Source organism: Nematolebias whitei, chromosome 12 (genome assembly GCF_014905685.2).
Source record: "Nematolebias whitei isolate Nwh7 chromosome 12, NemWhi1, whole genome shotgun sequence".
Lineage (NCBI taxonomy): Eukaryota > Metazoa > Chordata > Actinopteri > Cyprinodontiformes > Rivulidae > Nematolebias > Nematolebias whitei.
In genome coordinates, this window is record NC_056509.1 from 45089626 (window position 1) to 45105766 (window position 16141).

At 41.3% G+C, this 16141-nt stretch overlaps 2 protein-coding genes and 1 non-coding gene across 3 annotated transcripts in view; 2 read left to right on the forward strand and 1 right to left on the reverse strand.

The window, feature by feature from the left end:
* Window positions 1-2567, forward strand: part of afdna (afadin, adherens junction formation factor a) — a gene marked incomplete in the record, with an annotated part of 118927 nt that extends 116360 nt beyond the window's left edge. Inside the window, 2 exon segments of the mRNA XM_037685954.1 lie at window positions 261-342; window positions 986-2567. Of these exon segments, the coding sequence (XP_037541882.1) occupies window positions 261-342; window positions 986-1142 (239 nt within the window).
* Window positions 2568-3967: 1400 nt separating this feature from the next.
* Window positions 3968-4050, forward strand: trnal-cag. Its single transcript has one exon. It is a non-coding gene; the product is annotated as a tRNA-Leu (tRNA).
* A 472-nt stretch (window positions 4051-4522) lies between these two features.
* tdrd15 (tudor domain containing 15) lies at window positions 4523-12873 on the reverse strand. The gene is made up of 4 exons (XM_037685196.1): window positions 12866-12873; window positions 6478-12147; window positions 5262-5389; window positions 4523-4668 (listed from the first exon to the last, which is right to left on the reverse strand). The coding sequence occupies exons 1-4, from the start codon at window positions 12871-12873 to the stop codon at window positions 4655-4657; spliced, it is 5820 nt and encodes a 1939-aa protein (XP_037541124.1). The 3' UTR covers window positions 4523-4654.
* Between the last annotated feature and the right edge of the window lie 3268 nt (window positions 12874-16141).

Below are 16141 nucleotides of genomic sequence, written 5' to 3' on the forward strand. Positions count from 1 at the left end.
CCCCGACTAATTTCTCTGCTCTGATGGTTTCCTCCTGTCAGCTCGCCGCTGTAGCCTGAACAGATCTGAGTGTTTCTGCTTCATTAACACGATGCTGGCTGCAGAAGCTGCTGGGTTCAGGGTGTCTCAACAGTTTCCAGTAGTTACCAGTTGTTCATATTTCCAGCACCCAGCAGCTTCTGCCAGTAACGTCTTTATTTGAACGATGTGCTGGTAAAATTATTACTGACTCGTGTTTTGCTGCTCCCGAACCTGAACAGGATTTAACTCGTACACTGGAAACTCGACAGGAGTTGTAGGATCAGACGTCTACAAGGACCCGAGAGACAAATGGACGAAGAGGTGAGAACTCATCTTTAAAGCAATTAACTTAAAACCATCGTTTTATTTTATTTTTTTATTAATATTATTATACGCCCGTTGAAAAATGGACGGATTATAGTCTCCGTACGTCTATAAACTTTCTCTTGTTCCGTCCACAACTTCTGATCCGCTCAAGATAATTTAACAAAACTTCATGCACGTATGCATCGTCACGTGCACTTTTCATGACACCAGCTTTAAGGTCAAGGTCACAAATCAAGGTCAAATGTCAAACCGGGTCGTTGCTTGTCTGGGCCTTAACTTCTGATCCACTCAAGATAATTTTCTAAACTTGACGCACAAACATCATCAGTAGACGAGGGGTGACGTAAACGTCTCATCACCCCCACCACAAGATCAAGGTCACAATCCAAGGTCAAATACCAATTAAGGTATTTACTCCTCCAGGCCACACTTGATACATTTAAGCATCACCACCGTTTTGCTGTAGAATAGTTTAGACGGGCGTATAACGTCTAGTTTTATCACTCGTTTTATCCTAAATCCTGAGATTCAACAGAGACATCTGGAAATGTGAGTTTAGAAAAAAAAGAAAAAAGAAGTTGCAGCCACGTCAGAATGTTTGTCGTAACGTTTTGTTTTTGTTTGGGACCCCCTGCAGTCAGGAGCAGGAGAACTCGGTCCCCGGCGACGCTCCGGAGAGTCTCACCTTCAAGGAGCGCCAGCGTCTCTTCTCTCAGGGGAAGGAGGTTTCCAACAAGGTCAAGGCTTCCCGCAAACTCATGGAGCTGGAGAACGAGCTCAACACCAAGCAGTAGAACCCGAGCCCGCCGCCTCCCAGCGCCACCTTAACGCCAACGTTAAGGCGGTCCTGGGACGAGCCCAGAGAGCTCGCCTCCCAAACACTGACGGTCTCCTCGTGATTGAACCCACCAAACTGGACCACCCACCTTCTTTTGACGTAGCGAGGTCGTTCCAGCAGGACGGACGTTGAACGGTTCAGAACTTCCTCCACTTCGAGTCTGGAGGATCTTTACTGATGAGGCACTGTAAAAAAGTTTTAATTATTTCTAGTGAGAATTAGAGAACCACTACAAAGGGGGATATATTTTTGTTTGTACAATGGTTCTCGGGGAGAGGGCTCCAGAAAGATTTATTCTCATTTTAATTTTTTTTAAATAGCTTACGGAAATATGAACCATTTTATGCTCTTGTTTTAATTTTATTTTTTTTCCACATCATGTTGTTTTAACTTTTAATTCCTTCTTTGCCAGCAGATTCTACCTGAAGTGAAGCTCCGGGACGTTTTTATTTTTTTGAACAGTTCAACTCAGCGAGTGGAAACACTGTTGTTTCATTCCGTAGCCGGAGAGACGTTTTTATTTTGTGACGTTTTAGATAAACTGATCGATGCTCCAGAGGAGGATCGTGACAGAAAGGCCTCTGTTCGTGCACAACTTTACTGTAAATAATCCAGTCCGCAACTGTCTCACTCTTTCGAACTACTGTAGGAACCTGCCAGGAAACGGTAAATTAAACGTACTAATGCAACGAGCAGAGAAAAACCCACAACTCCTTTCTTTTAAACGTGTCTCCCCAGCTTTGGTTTTAGTTTCTTTTAAAGAAAATAGGCTGTTTTGCAGAGTTGTGTGAAATTAATTTGAGTGATTGAACCGTAAATTCAAGTCAGAAAAAAAAAAAAAGGAAATTTTCAATCACAATGTGATTAATGTTGGTTTTCACTAAAAATATTATTAAAGGTATAAGAACTACTCTTTAAGTGCTTGTTTACGTACCAGATATTTATTTCGAACCTTGTGGACAAATCTTCCCTGCACTTATTTTAATATTAACTCTGTATCTGCAGACTGTTGGGAGAAGCGGACCTTTCATGCTGTGGTAATCCGTGTTTTTCTGTCGCTCCAGCTGCAGCTCCAGATGTTTTCATCGCAGTGTCGTACACTTTCACAGTTCTAGCGACAGAAGGTTCTTTAACGTTCCCTCAGCTGCAGTTTGAGTGGCTCCATCCTGTGTGGCCTCATTTTAATTTACAACAGATGCACCGCGGTGAAGAAGATGCTGTTGTACTAACTGACCTTAACAAACAAAAACAACAAAGACTCACTACAAAACACGTTTCTTTCTTTCCCTACAACAACTCCTTTAGGTTTCGGAACCGAGTCATTTAAATGGTTTCATGTTTAGCCTTTTGTAAATCATTAATAAATGCAAATTTTTCAACATTGTGGACTGAAAGTTTCCTTTTTTTAACCAGTTTCATCTTAAGCTCACCTTGACATTAATTAAAAGGTACTAAACTATAATCATTCATAAATGTCCTGTTCAAAAAATGTGTCCTTTTCTTGTTACTGATAATTAGGACAAAAAAGTGGCCGATCTGTCGTCTTGATGTTTTTCACAGTTTAAATTTAATTTATTTCTATAGCGCCCCAACAGAAGCCGTCTCAGGGCACTGATCAGAAACATTCACATACAGACAAAAGACATGTTAAGGACAGAAATGATTATAAATACAAACAGGTGGAGTAGAGCAATTAAAGACAGAAGAGTGAGGGAAGTCTAATCTTAAAACTGGACAACGTGTCAGCCTCACGGACAGCAAGTAAATATTCTGATTCATGTTCAATAATCCAGGTAGAAAAATCTTAACAAAGATGACGGAATGTTCTTTAATGTTCTATTTGTTTATTAGAACAATTGTTTAATGTATTTAATGTTCTGCTTACAGTTCAAGAATTTTTAGGCTTCAATCTCACTTTTGCGTAACTTGTTTGAGGCTTTTCAGTTATTTGTCTGCCTCTCATTAAGCTGACTGCCATGGATGTGGTTACCATGGTGACCACAGTAACTGGCAGCACCTGAACATTTCAGTTGAGCTCACTTTTCTCTAGTTTATAAATCATAATGTCGTCATTTCTTCCCTCTGCTTAACTTTTTAAGTTAGAAGTTTAGATGACAGCTGCCATCAATTTTTTTTTTATTAAACTTTATTTTTAATTAATTTATTAGTTGTATGTTGTAACTAACTTTTTATTTTACCGTGTTAACTTGGATTTTAATACGTGTTTATATTTTGAATATCACCTTTAACAATGGCGCTGATTAAATGCTAGCACTTCCGGGTTTAACTGTTGTGTCGAGGTTCGTTACCCCCGTCGAAATCAGTTTTCTACGGCGGCCTTGAGGACGGTCAAGTTTAGTTTTCCCCTTAAAGCGTTTAATTCTTGTATTTAAAAGAACTGCTAAAAATAAATGTTTTGATCTGTTTTTGCTGCTTTATTTTAAGGTAAGAAATTACGAAGAAGAAAAAAAACAAGTTTGCGAAAAGCTGTTAAAACGCATTTTGATGTCTAAAAGTTTCGAAGCAACACAATTCGACACGACACCGGTGGAGGGTTCCGCGCTTCCGTTTGGAACTTCAGCGGTGATCGTGCTGCCCATATATGGTGCTGCAGTTGTAAACTTCCGTTCAAATGTAAAATCTCACACAGGTGAAAAGTCGAGACTTTCTTGTTCCCTACGTGAGTTACTGGATGATTAACGATGAATACGGTGGACCCTGAATGGGACACGGAAGGTGAGATTTACGACTCATAAAAAGAACTGGAACGCACCTTAGCGTGTCAGGATGGCCGAGCGGTCTAAGGCGCTGCGTTCAGGTCGCAGTCTCCCCTGGAGGCGTGGGTTCGAATCCCACTTCTGACAACATCATTTTAACCGTATTAATTCACATTTTATTTGTTGTATTTTTAAGGCTGACTTTTGCCAAATTACTTGTGAATGCATTTAACTTTAACTGTTCTGTGAGCTGATTTATGCAAAACACAAACGTCATGAAAAGTCATTGCAAATTTTTATGTGAGAAAATCATAAGACTAAAAACACGTTTACTATCTTTGATTGCTGTAATGTTGGGTTAATTAAGTTGAAGCTCACGTCATTCAAAAAACTTCATTTTGCACTTTAAATGTCAATTTATTCAACATGACCTCAAAAACCATTTAGGAGTCCTTATTACTCAAACAGAAAATCTTGGTGATTACAAACTATTGTCACCATCAAAAACACATCTTTAAATTACAATGAACAGAACTGTTTTTTAATTTTTAAAATGCACATATTAAACTGAATCATTATGAAGCAAACATTTCAGCTTCTCACTAACTGGACTCGTAGTTTAACGAAAACAAAATTGTGTAAACAAGCATTTTTAAACGCAACAAATTTCCACATCTAAGCTTCGATAAAGAATAAAACAAAAGCTGAAGTTGTGCTCTGCAGCATCGGGTCTCGACGGTTCAGAGATGATTCACATCAGGAAACCTGCACAAGAAAATATGTTTAAGGTAGTTTCTTTAAGATCTCACAGGAATTTCTGAAAACATGACGTGACTTTAGAATAAATTTATTATCAAAGAAGACGGCTAATCTTGAAAACTAATAAATTCAATTTCCAGCAGGTTTTGGCTGTAAAATAATAAAATACAAAGTGTTTTTTAGGAGCAGGTCAGTTGTAAAAGTTTAAATTTGTCTTGGAGTTCAGTTTGATGATTTTCTCCAGTTTTCAAACTTCAGTTCTAGTTTTTTTTAACCACCTGATGATGCTTATGAGCAGAACCGCATAAAACTGGAGCCATTAATGTTTATTAAATACGCTGATAATGTTTTTGCTTGTGCCAGTCAGCGTATGTTCATTAGTTGTTAGCAAAATATCTTACAAACCAGTAGACAATGAAACGGAAAATAATCATTGGATGCACATCTAGAGGTGGTTAAATAAAACGTCTCAGAGAGAACGTCTTTTATGAGGTTTGAAGAAAACTGCTACAGCGCTCCTCGTCCTAATCTAAAACTTAGGCACGAAAGGTGGCGGGTGATATGCATCCCTTCAAGAAAAGTGAAGCTTTAATTCTCACAGTGGTTTGATCTGGACTCTGCGTTGAAGGTCTGTTTCCCATCAGGTGAGCCCTCCTCTTCCTCACTGCCATCAGGTGAGCCCTCCTCTTCCTCACTGCCAGGACCAGAAGGACCAGTCGCCTGGAACCTGCTCGTGAGGAAAAAAAACAAGTTAAATTTATTCACGTTTAACTGAACACACAATCAGTTGTTCTAACACTTGTGCATTTTTTATGTTACAATTTTTGTTGTTTAGACAATTAAATGACAGATGTTTGAAGATGCTGAGGAAAAACCTACACCTGAAGTCTCACCAGGTTCAGTCAGGTCCTCTGAGGCCGACTGAACCTGGTGAGATGTTTCTACCTGGATTATTGAGCAGCATCAGGATAAACTGAAGTAACTGAGAATGTTTATGAAGCTTTCACACAACTGTAATCCAGTTCTCAGCGTGGTTCTCGTCCCACAGTTTTTCAGCTATTTCAACAAATCGTGAATCAAAACGTTCAGCTCTTTCAGGACAATCCTGCTATGACTTTTGGTGTTGGTGCAACTCTAGCTTTTTGAAATATTTAGCCTTTTCTGCCATTTTTTTTCCTCATAGAAAATGAACTGAGCATCCTTCAGATCTTTAGATCTGTTGACAAACTTTTACTGCTCCTTTCACATTTTGTTCTGCTTCAGCTTCCTTCTGCAAATTTAAACTTTTTCAACTATTTTCAGCTGTTTTGTGTTCTTTTCTGATTCCTTCTAACTTCTTTCTGCTAATTTCAGCTTGTTTTGCTCCTTTTGGCTTATTTCTGCATGTGTTTCTGCTGTTTTGATGCTAATTTTTGCTTTTTCAGCTAATTCCACATTTTCTGTAGTAATTTCATTTTCTTTTTGCCTAATTCAACAAAAATGTGCTTCATTTCCTTCTGGTAATTTAAGCTTCCTTCTGCTTTTTTAGCTACTTTTCAGCTGTTTATATATATATATATGCGCTTTTTTTATTTTTATAGATAATTTCCACTTTTTTGTGCTCATTTCTGCTTCTTTCAGCCTAATTGGGCAAACATGTTCTTTCTGCGCTCTTCTGGTAATTTAAGCTTGTTCTACCTCTTCAGCTACATTTTTTTTTTAGCTAATTTCAGCTGTTCTTCTGCAATAAGCTTTCACACATCATCTTCACAGGAAATGCAGTTTCTCTAGTTTTAGGATATTGTTCATTTTCCATGTGCAGTCACTGGAGCGTACCTGAGTTCAGGTGCGACATCCATGTAGTTGGCGTGTCCAGTGTCCACCAACTTCTTGGCAACATGGACGCCGTCGACAACAATGTCCACGTTCCAGTCTGAATTGGATACAAACTCTCTGAAGAAGATCTGGAGGTTCTTCTGGTCCAAACACTTCTGGAAGAAGACCGCTGCCTCATCGCTCCACTGTCCATCTCCACCAGCTGGCTTCACCCCTTTCAGGGTGCAGGGGTAGGTCAACTTTGGGAGGTCCGTTAGCTCCACTGGAAGCTTCTTCAGCTTGGACAAATCATGACTTGATATGCATTCATAATGACCGTGATCCACGAGGTCCAGGACAACTGTGGCGTCGGCGTGGATGATCTCAGCCCGGCACCACCTGTTCCTGGATTCAGGTTTCAACAAACAGCAGGTCCCTGGAACGAGGTGGGCCTCAGGAAGGGGAGGCATCTCCAGGGGCAGTTCGTCGAGAATGGCAGACACTTTATTCCTGGTGAGCAGCAGATCTTCCAGAACAACACAGAAGTCAGAGGGAGTTGCAACTCCAGCTGCAGAGCCAGAATAGACTTTGTCGTTATCCACTGCAGCAAAAACAAGCTGTTGAGGAGCGCTCGTGTCTGAGGTGGGTCCTCCTTCACTTTGGGTGTCAGCAGGTGATGCAGACCTGTCGTCAATTTGCCGCCGAGAAGCTTTGATTTGCCAGAGGAGGAACAGTTCGTTCATAACTATTTCAACCATCCACGAGTCGTCGGCCTCAGAGAAACTCACAAATATCAGCTTGACCTCTGAACCTATCATTGGTTCCAGAGTTTCATACCAGCCCTGATTAGCTTCCTTTTCCTCAGTGAACCCTGAACTCTTCATCCTGCACAACACTGCGAGGTTTGGGAACTCCATGAGATCTGTACACTGTTCTAAGACGGGGACACTTGGAATATCTTTTGTTACTCCATAATCCACCAGGAAGACTTTAAATTCTCCCTCGTTGACTTGCTGGACAACAGCTCTTCCAAACGTGTCCTCCTGGACCTGAACCAAGCACCTGAGGCCTCGTTTGACATTTGCTTCACCAACGGTCTTGAACTGGTTCATGTTGTTTTTTATCTGCTCTTCCAGAGCTTTGAGCAAACCCTTGTTCTTTGAAAGCCTGATATAAAAACCGTCTCTTTGGACTGATAGAACGGTGCCATTGTCAGTGTCTCCGGGTTCAATCGTTGGCGGTAGAGAAGCGTCTTTCTTTACTTTGGCAGATGACAGTTTGGTCTTCTTGTGGCTCCTCCTGATCCTTCCTCTTCTCCAGCACTTGACTGTTTTTACCTTCTGGTTGACGGACAACTCGACAGGCATCGAGTCTTCACCTCCACCAGTTGAGGTTTTCTTTGGTACTTCATTTTGTTGGCCTTCGTCTGTGATGTTCTGTTCACAAGATGGCGCCTCCTCACTGCTTTTAACTATACTTAAAAGAGATGCTTTGTTTTCAGTCAGACTGCTTTCCGGTGTTGCGTCATCAAGAACCTCCATCTTGACTTGCCACTGAATCCCACTTTGACGAACAAAGTCGACCATGATTGGTCTTTCTACTACGGCATCAGTGAACGAAGAATCCGTTTCGTACAAGCTCGAGTCCAGCAGTGAACAAGGAATACTGAATCTTGGCTGAGACAGATAATCCTCTGGTAAGGGGTACATCTTTTCCCTCCATACATCTGCTGAGTTTCCATAATCCACAAACTCCACTTTGAAACTTGAATTGCTCTCCTGGGTTTTTATTACTGAGCGATACAAAGCACCATCGTCCTCAAACTCTGCCAGCACAACGTCACCCACTTGAAACGATTCAGCCAGTTTTAGAGAATCCCTAAAGACGCCCAAGTTGAGATCTTCACCCATTTTTAGGATGTCCGGTTCATCGTCTGACAGCTGCAGGAAGAAGCTGCTGATGGAATCAACATGGGACACGAAGCATTTTGTCCTGAAACCTGGACGGATGCTCTTCTCTGAAAAACACAACAGCTGGGACATTTTTGTCTCCTTGCTCTGCTGCGGTTTCTTTGACTTCACAGTCTGATGTTCGGCTGGTTTGACTTTAGACTCAGTCTGAGGGCTTCTCCTTCTGTTGAGCACATTTTGTTGTTTTACTGATGTGCTCTTATTATGAAGCCTCCAATGAACGTTTTTAGTGTTTTTAACTCTGTGGCTGTTAGACGTAGAAGCCGAAGCTTGTCCTTTGCTCGGACTCTTACATTTGTCACGTGTCTTTGTGAATCTTTTGTGGAAAGTTGTATTTTTCACCTTGTGCTTGTTTTTTATCAAACTAGCAGTTTTTGGTTTCTGTGACTGACTCAGAATGAGTTTCTTTACCTTCTTGTTGATGTTCATGTCTCCATCGAACAGTTCGATATCGAAGGAGCCATCTTCCCTCTTCGCTCGTACGACGGCTCTGACACACTTGTTGAGGACTGTGTCGTTCAGCCATTTCTTGGCATCTACGTAGAGCTCTTCCTCGGGAACTGAATCCAGGCGACATCTCAAAGCCTGCATTGGCGTGTACAACAAGTCCTCACAGTTCCTGGGAATAAACATGACTTTTGTTTTCTCAGAGATTTTTGTGTTTCCATAGTCCACAAAAAACACATCAAAGTGAAGCAGCGATGGGACTGGCAGCATCAAGCCTCTGTACCATTTTCCATCCAGGTATTTAGCCAGACACAAGTTCCCCACAGCAGCTCTGGTGTTGGCCTTCATCATTCTTTCACTTTCTTCAGAGATTTTCATCTGAAGCTCTTCGATGATTTCAGTGTTTCTCTCGAGATGGCAGTAGATCTCACACTGGCTGCCTACGTGAGCAACGTAGACTTGTTCTTCACTTCCGGGGCCAACACCAAACGAAGAATAGACAAAAGAATCAGGGACAACATCAGATCGTTGTCTCATTGGCACCGTTGCTCTTCTTGCCAGTCCCTGCTCTCTGAGGGCATCTGTTACAGTCTGCTGCGTCTGGCTGTTGTAGAGGTCGACGACGTTTCTCAGGCCTTTGTTTTTCACATTTACCTGGGAAACGACCTGACATCGAAGATTGTTTGCACTCTTGAGGACAAAATTTTTCAGCAGGTTCAACACCTCTGGACTCCAATCTCCACTTTGGGTGTGTTCTGCAGGCTCAAACAGATTGTAAAGGCTACACCTGATAGCTTGTCCCTCCAAATACGTATAATCTGGGATTATCGCCCAGAGGTGATTCTGTTTGACTTGGATGACGGGGCCAAAGTCAGCCAGCATTACTGAAGTGTGGCCCTTTTGTTTTCCTACAACGAAGCCCCGGTACCATTTTCCATCATGTGGTGACTTGGCTACACAGCATGACTCCCCGGGCTGCAGGGGGACTGTGTGAAGGGAGTAATAATGCTGCATGTCGTCCATCAGTTTGTCCAAAGCTGGAAGTTTATCAAGAGGCTGGCACCAGAAATCAGATGGAGAGCTAATGTCCGAGCAGCGCACGGAGAACTCAAACCCTGGCTTGATGCTAACAGCTCTGAAGCTACATTTAACCTTCTCAGCTTCATTTCTGAACGTTTTCTCTTCCTCCCTATAATTTTCCCATTGCTCTGACCTTCCACCTATGTCTGCAGTCACCGGATGATGCAGGCGTCTTGTTTTTTCTGTTCCATCTTTGCTGTTTCGCGCCGCTCGCTCTACAGGAATGTATTCAGCTAGTTTGGAAGCGATCAAAAGCTCAGTGATGCTATTATCATTTCCCATCTCAAAGAGTTCAACAACGCATTTGTGCTTTTTCATCCGGACAACACGAACTAGCAAAGCTTTGTCCAACACAGATTTTCTGAAAAAGTCACAGGTGGTGCTGGCCCAGACGTCGTCCAAAGGAAAAACATTAGCAAGCGTGCAACACATTGCAAATGCTGATTTGTTAGCAACAGTCTCGGGAATGTTTTTGATCAAGTCGTACGGCACTTTTTCAGTGTTCCCAAAGTCGATAAAAAAAATCTCTGCTCCATGTTTAAGAATGTCCGTTACCACACCCCTGTAGAAATGCAAGTCTTCCTCGTACACAGCGCAGCACATCACCCCGAGCTCTGGATTCAACAACAGGTCTTCATCCAGCTTCACTTCACTGAAGTGTTTTGTTATTTCTGACATCATTTCCTCAAATTCCTCGTTGCGTTTTTGGGTTCTGATCCAGAAGTGGTTCGGATTCTGTGCGTGCTCAACGTAGCCCACAAAGACCGAGCCGACCTGCACTTCCTCTGCTTGTAACGTTTCGTAGAACGCCTCACTCAACATCGTCTTAAAGTTTGAAAAGCCACTCGGAGATGACGTTTCTTTAACATCCGGCGCAAAGGGACCGTGTTGGACCGGCTCTGGTTCTTCCACGTGTGTTTCTTCAGCACCGAGCACAGTAATGGTGTACAAATACTGTTCTACATCAAAATCTCTGATCTCCACATCCAACACGGTTCCAAGCAAGCCTGCCTTCAGGAAACTCAATTGCTGAGCCTTCAGAGCCACATCCTGACCGGTCGCAGAGGGGAGCGTGCACGGGAGCGCCATGACTGGTGCCGAGTAAAATTCAGGAGGCAACCTGTGAACATTCTCCACTTTCACCAACTCAAATAACCCGTAGTCGATCAAAAAAACTCTTACTTGAGAGTTGACTGGTAGAAACCGCACAAAGCCTCTGACCCATTTCTCATCTTTTCCTTTAACTGCGCACAGCAGACCCAGATTCTCTGGAGTCTTCTGGTTGTATTCGTCGGTTCTGTGCTCAAAAATCGCAGCCAACCTTTTGGACATCTCCTGGAGTTCTGCCTCCACGCTGACCATCTGACAGAAAAACAGCCCAGGGTTGACACCAGCAGTTACTCTGACTTTAGTCCGCGTCTCACACGTGAGTCTAGGCCCACAGAAAGACAAAACGTCTGCGTATCCCTGCAAGCTGGATGATCTGAAACAAAACCCTTGGACTATTGGCTTTTCAATAAGCAAGTCAGGAACGGGCTCGATGTTTTGCTTGAGTGGCACGTCCGTAAGCATGCTGACCAAGAAGATGAAGGTATCTGTGTCCACAGGTCTCCCGAAGCCATGCTGGACCAGGTCACAGTTGATGTCAGGGGCTTCTAACAGGAGGACTTTGTGAGGAAGGAGGGCTTGAATGAAACCTGTGACATTTTTGCCAATCAGACTTGAGAAATATTTCTCAACTGCTGAGTGAGAAACATTCTGAAGAAGCAGCACGTTGGCAAGAAAGCCACAAACTATTTTTGGAGGCAGGTTAAGCAGGTCGCTCGAACAGGACGACATGTGGGCAACATCCACACTCAAGATGTTACCGCAGTCTATGAGAAACACGTCAAACAAGTCGTCCTTTTGGTTTTGAACTCTTCCTCTGAACCAGCGGGCCAAAGTCGAATCTTCTACAAGACAAAACTCTCCGATCTTCACAGCAGCTTTATTCTTGGGTACGTTTTGGATTTCTCCCTGCAAGATGTTGTAGTCAAGTTCACATATGGTGAGGTACTGTCCCTGGAAATGTATTAGGGTCGCTTCAGCGTTCCAGTCCAAGTGAGTCAACTTGAGGTCCACTGGCCAAAGGGCACATGGTGTCAGTGGACTGGACTCTTGTGACCTGCAAATCAAAGTATCAGAAATTACTGAACTAAATTTACATTTAAACGCATAACATTTGTGTATGGATAATTTATGTTTTTATCAATGAACAAGTTAATTTGGATAAATTCCAGTCAGACGGTCACAACTCAATGTGTGTAAAATTTGGAATCCAATGATTTGCAAATCTCAAAAACTCATATTTTATTTAAAATGGAACATATCACATCTTAAACTATGAAAACATTATTTAAATAAGGTATTTTAAAATTTACTGGCAGGACCATGTTTGTCACGGAAGCATCTCTTCTTCTTTTAACAACAGTCTGTAAACACCCAGGACCTGAGGAGACCAGTTGTTGGAGGTTTTGGAGGAGAACTTCGTCCCGTTCTTGCCTGATGTGTTCGACAGTCTTGCTCTTTGCATATATAGTTAATTTGTGAAATGTAAGTTCATTCTTAGAAAACACGAAATATAACCAAACCAGGGGTCGACGTAAGCAGTTTGCATTTTTCAGAGGCAACTTATTTTCTTATCAGACAACCAGATCAACAACATCAAGGTTGTCCAGTGGACAACCAAGTTAAACAGACGTGGATTAAAGTTCTTCATCTAAAAACAAATTTCCGTCTGGGGGGGGGGGGGGGGTCAATTGTCCTGATTTGGGCGGGACAGTCCCAGATTTTACCTCCCCTGTCCCGCGTCCACATGAGGCGGTGCGGGACTCCCAAATGCCTCGCATTTGACAAGAGTTGGCTGGGCTCACCTGTTCATGTCGTGTCTATGTGGGAGGGATACAGAGCGGGTGTTTAGTGGGCTTCCTGCAACAGCAGGAATTGGGTAACCGTAATAATAAATACTGGCTGTAAAGTGCAAGTTTTCAGCTTTCATACTGTTAGAATGTTTCTGATAGTACAAGCTATTGTCTTCTTACAACGTCAACGCTTGTTTAGAGGACACTATACTGTGTACTTTTACTGAAGTTATGTACACAGTATACGGTGTACTTTCACTGAAGTTATGTACACAGTATACGGTGTACTTTCACTGAAGTTATGTACACAGTATACGGTGTACTTTTACTAAGGTCATGTACACCCTTGGGCAACCTGTAGGTGTAGAAAATTTTTCAGTTAAAATTAGGGATGGGGCCGATCCGTTCCAGTATCGGTATCGGCCTCTGATACCAGCAAAATTTACGTATCGGATTTTCCAATCCACCTGCCGATATTTCCGATCCATGCATGTCTGTGGTTGCGCTGCATGTTGGCTTCAAACTACGGAATGGATTTCCTGAACAGCGGCGTGTCTCATGAACCCAGAGTAATAAGACCCGCCTCACATTCAGGAAATCCAGTTCATAGTTTGCAGCAGCTACAACGTGAGGACTGAGTTAGCAGCACGGTGGCTAACAGCTAACAAACTTTTCATCGAAACATGTCGCTGTGTGGAAGTATTTTACACTAGAAACAAAACAAGACAGCAACGTGCAATGTCTGCAGAGCCATAGAACCCACATTAAACCGCGGTAAAGTTAGTTTTACGTTGGATATTCGAGCTCCGTGGCTTCAGCGGGGCGCTGCTCTTTGCTCAAACCAAAACAGGCGACTCGACCCCGACCAGCCGCGTCCAATCTGCCCCGCTCAGTCTGAGGAGGGACAGACTGAGCACGGCTGCCCCAAATCAGACTGCCTGCTTCGGATTGAACAAGAAGAAGACGTCGCTGAAACCATGGAGCTCGAATGTTTACAGAGAAGTTGCTAAACTTCATAATTAATGACCAACTGCTATCGACTGTAGAAAACGAAGGATTTCACAGTTTGATACTTGAAGTCAAGATATAGTTTACCCTCCAGGAGATATTTATCAGTACAACAGTAGACAATCATAAAAAACATATGATTTAAAAATTATATTAAAAACATAAACAGGTACATTATAAAGTGATGTAAAATACTAAAAACAGGAACATGTCTGTTGGTTTATGTCATGAACTTAGCAGATGTTTAAAGCCATTTAACATTTAATTTAATTTAATTCATTTATTCATTCATTTAAATAAAACAAAATAAAAATAAAAAAAATCATCAAAAAGAAAATGTTGAATGAAAAGAGTGCAGAAAGAAGAAAAATTCTTATCTGCCCCTTATAAAATACAAAACAACTTTAAACAATCACTTAAATTAATCACTTTAATATCCACTTTAAAACTAGGAATAAAAATAAACATGTTTTGTGTTAGCAGAATTTAATTCTAACTACAAAACTTATCCAACATTAATAAAACTTACCTCAAGTTGCCTTTTTGGACATGCATGAATATATTTGTACAAATTGTACTTGAGAGCAGATTATTACAGCCTCATGTAAAATCAATGATGATCATGATTTCGGAACTGGATCGGGATCGGATCGGGATTTTAAAAAGTGGATCGGTGCGTCCCTAGTTAAAATATTTTTTTCTGCTTTAATCTCCGCCTTAAATACGCTGCGAGTGCCTCTCTTGTGAAGTCTGATGAAGAGGAGAACGAGGAAGTTCCACTCAAGCAGCTCCTGAAAGAGTCTGCCACTCGGTAGGTAAAAGTGTGTCATCTGGACCAGAATCAGAACCTGGACCAGTTTCTTTAAGTGAGAAACGTCTCGTCGTCCATCCAGTGGACTTCAGTCTATGGCCTGCCAACCAGATCAGTCCCATAAGTAGTCGTCACTGCTGTGTTCCAAGCCTGTTGGAATCTCAGAAGTAGAATCTCAGAAGTGGACTTTGTCTGAACCACTTTGGTCTTTGTTGTCCTCAGGCTGTTTCTGTGAGTAGCAAGACGACCATCTGGCCTACAACATTTGATTGTTGCACATGATGATTGACTGTTTTGGATGGGTGTGTTTTGCACGTGTTAAAAGTCTTCTGAGTTTCCAACATGAGGTTGGCTTGAAACTACCTATGGAACAGATCTGGTTGGCAGGCCACAGACTGAGGAAGTCCTCTGGATGGGGGTTGAAACGTTTCTCACTTAAAGAAACTGGTCCAGATGACACGATTTAACCTTTTTTGTTGTTATCTACCTGGATAATTGAGCTTACAACCCTTTTTTCTAGATCGTAAACTTTATATATAATGCAATAAACATTAAATTAAAAAATTCTTGAGATTTCTTTGTTATAAAGGTTGCGGAAAACCAAAAACTTTGGCGTCCAACCAGATTCTGATAAAAAGGTTGTTGCTGGACAACCTGGAAAATGTCCATATGTCTGTGAACTGTAGCAATTCAGCAAAGAGGATAGTTTAAATATTCTGCCAGAAACAGGTGGAAATCTGTCTAAAACCACAGCTCGTCAAGGAACATCAAGCAAGTACCTATGTTGTCTTAAACTAAATTTAAAGTTTCCTATAAACCAATATTAAAATATTTATAATCAATATTTACTTACATGTGGTGTTTGGAACCTGGCATAGACTGCATTTTATCAAAATCAGGTACAGTCACATCTCCAAAAGAACCTGAAGGAGAAAAATATGTTTTAATGCAGTTTTGATTTTTCTCACAAATTCATATAGGCACAAGTGTTTATTAGTTTAAAACCTTATGCTAAGAACAAAAATATATACACAAAAACAACAAATGTACCACAAAATATTTAAATGATTGTGTCATTTATTTTAAATTCTGAGTAACATTAATACAAACAAACAGCGTCAAAGTTTCTTCAATAATCTCGCTTAAATAAAAGTTAATAGATTTCAATATTAAACACTAAGACCAGAGGGTCTAGTTCAGGAGTTTATAAGTTATTAAACTTTAAGTGATAGCACAAGTAGCGTCTCATTTGTTCAGCAATGCGGTAACAAAATGGTTTCTGTCTCAGAAATGTAATTATTGGTCCAAAACCAGCCAAACGTTAAATTAAAATTAAGGCAGTGTTCAATTGTGTTATTAAACATGGAAAGATTATGTTAAAATATTATTTTTGAAGAAGTGTGATGAAGAAATCTAATAAGTGAATATTAAACAAATAGGGAAATTAAATAGGAAGAAACTGGAACCAA

What these genes read in the sequence shown, in the direction of transcription:
- tdrd15 (XM_037685196.1), bottom strand. An exon ending in GATGTCGCACCTGAACTCAG is followed by an intron (nt 5,390 to 6,477) that starts GTACGCTCCAGT and finishes CCTCACGAGCAG; the next exon opens with GTTCCAGGCGACTGGTCCTT.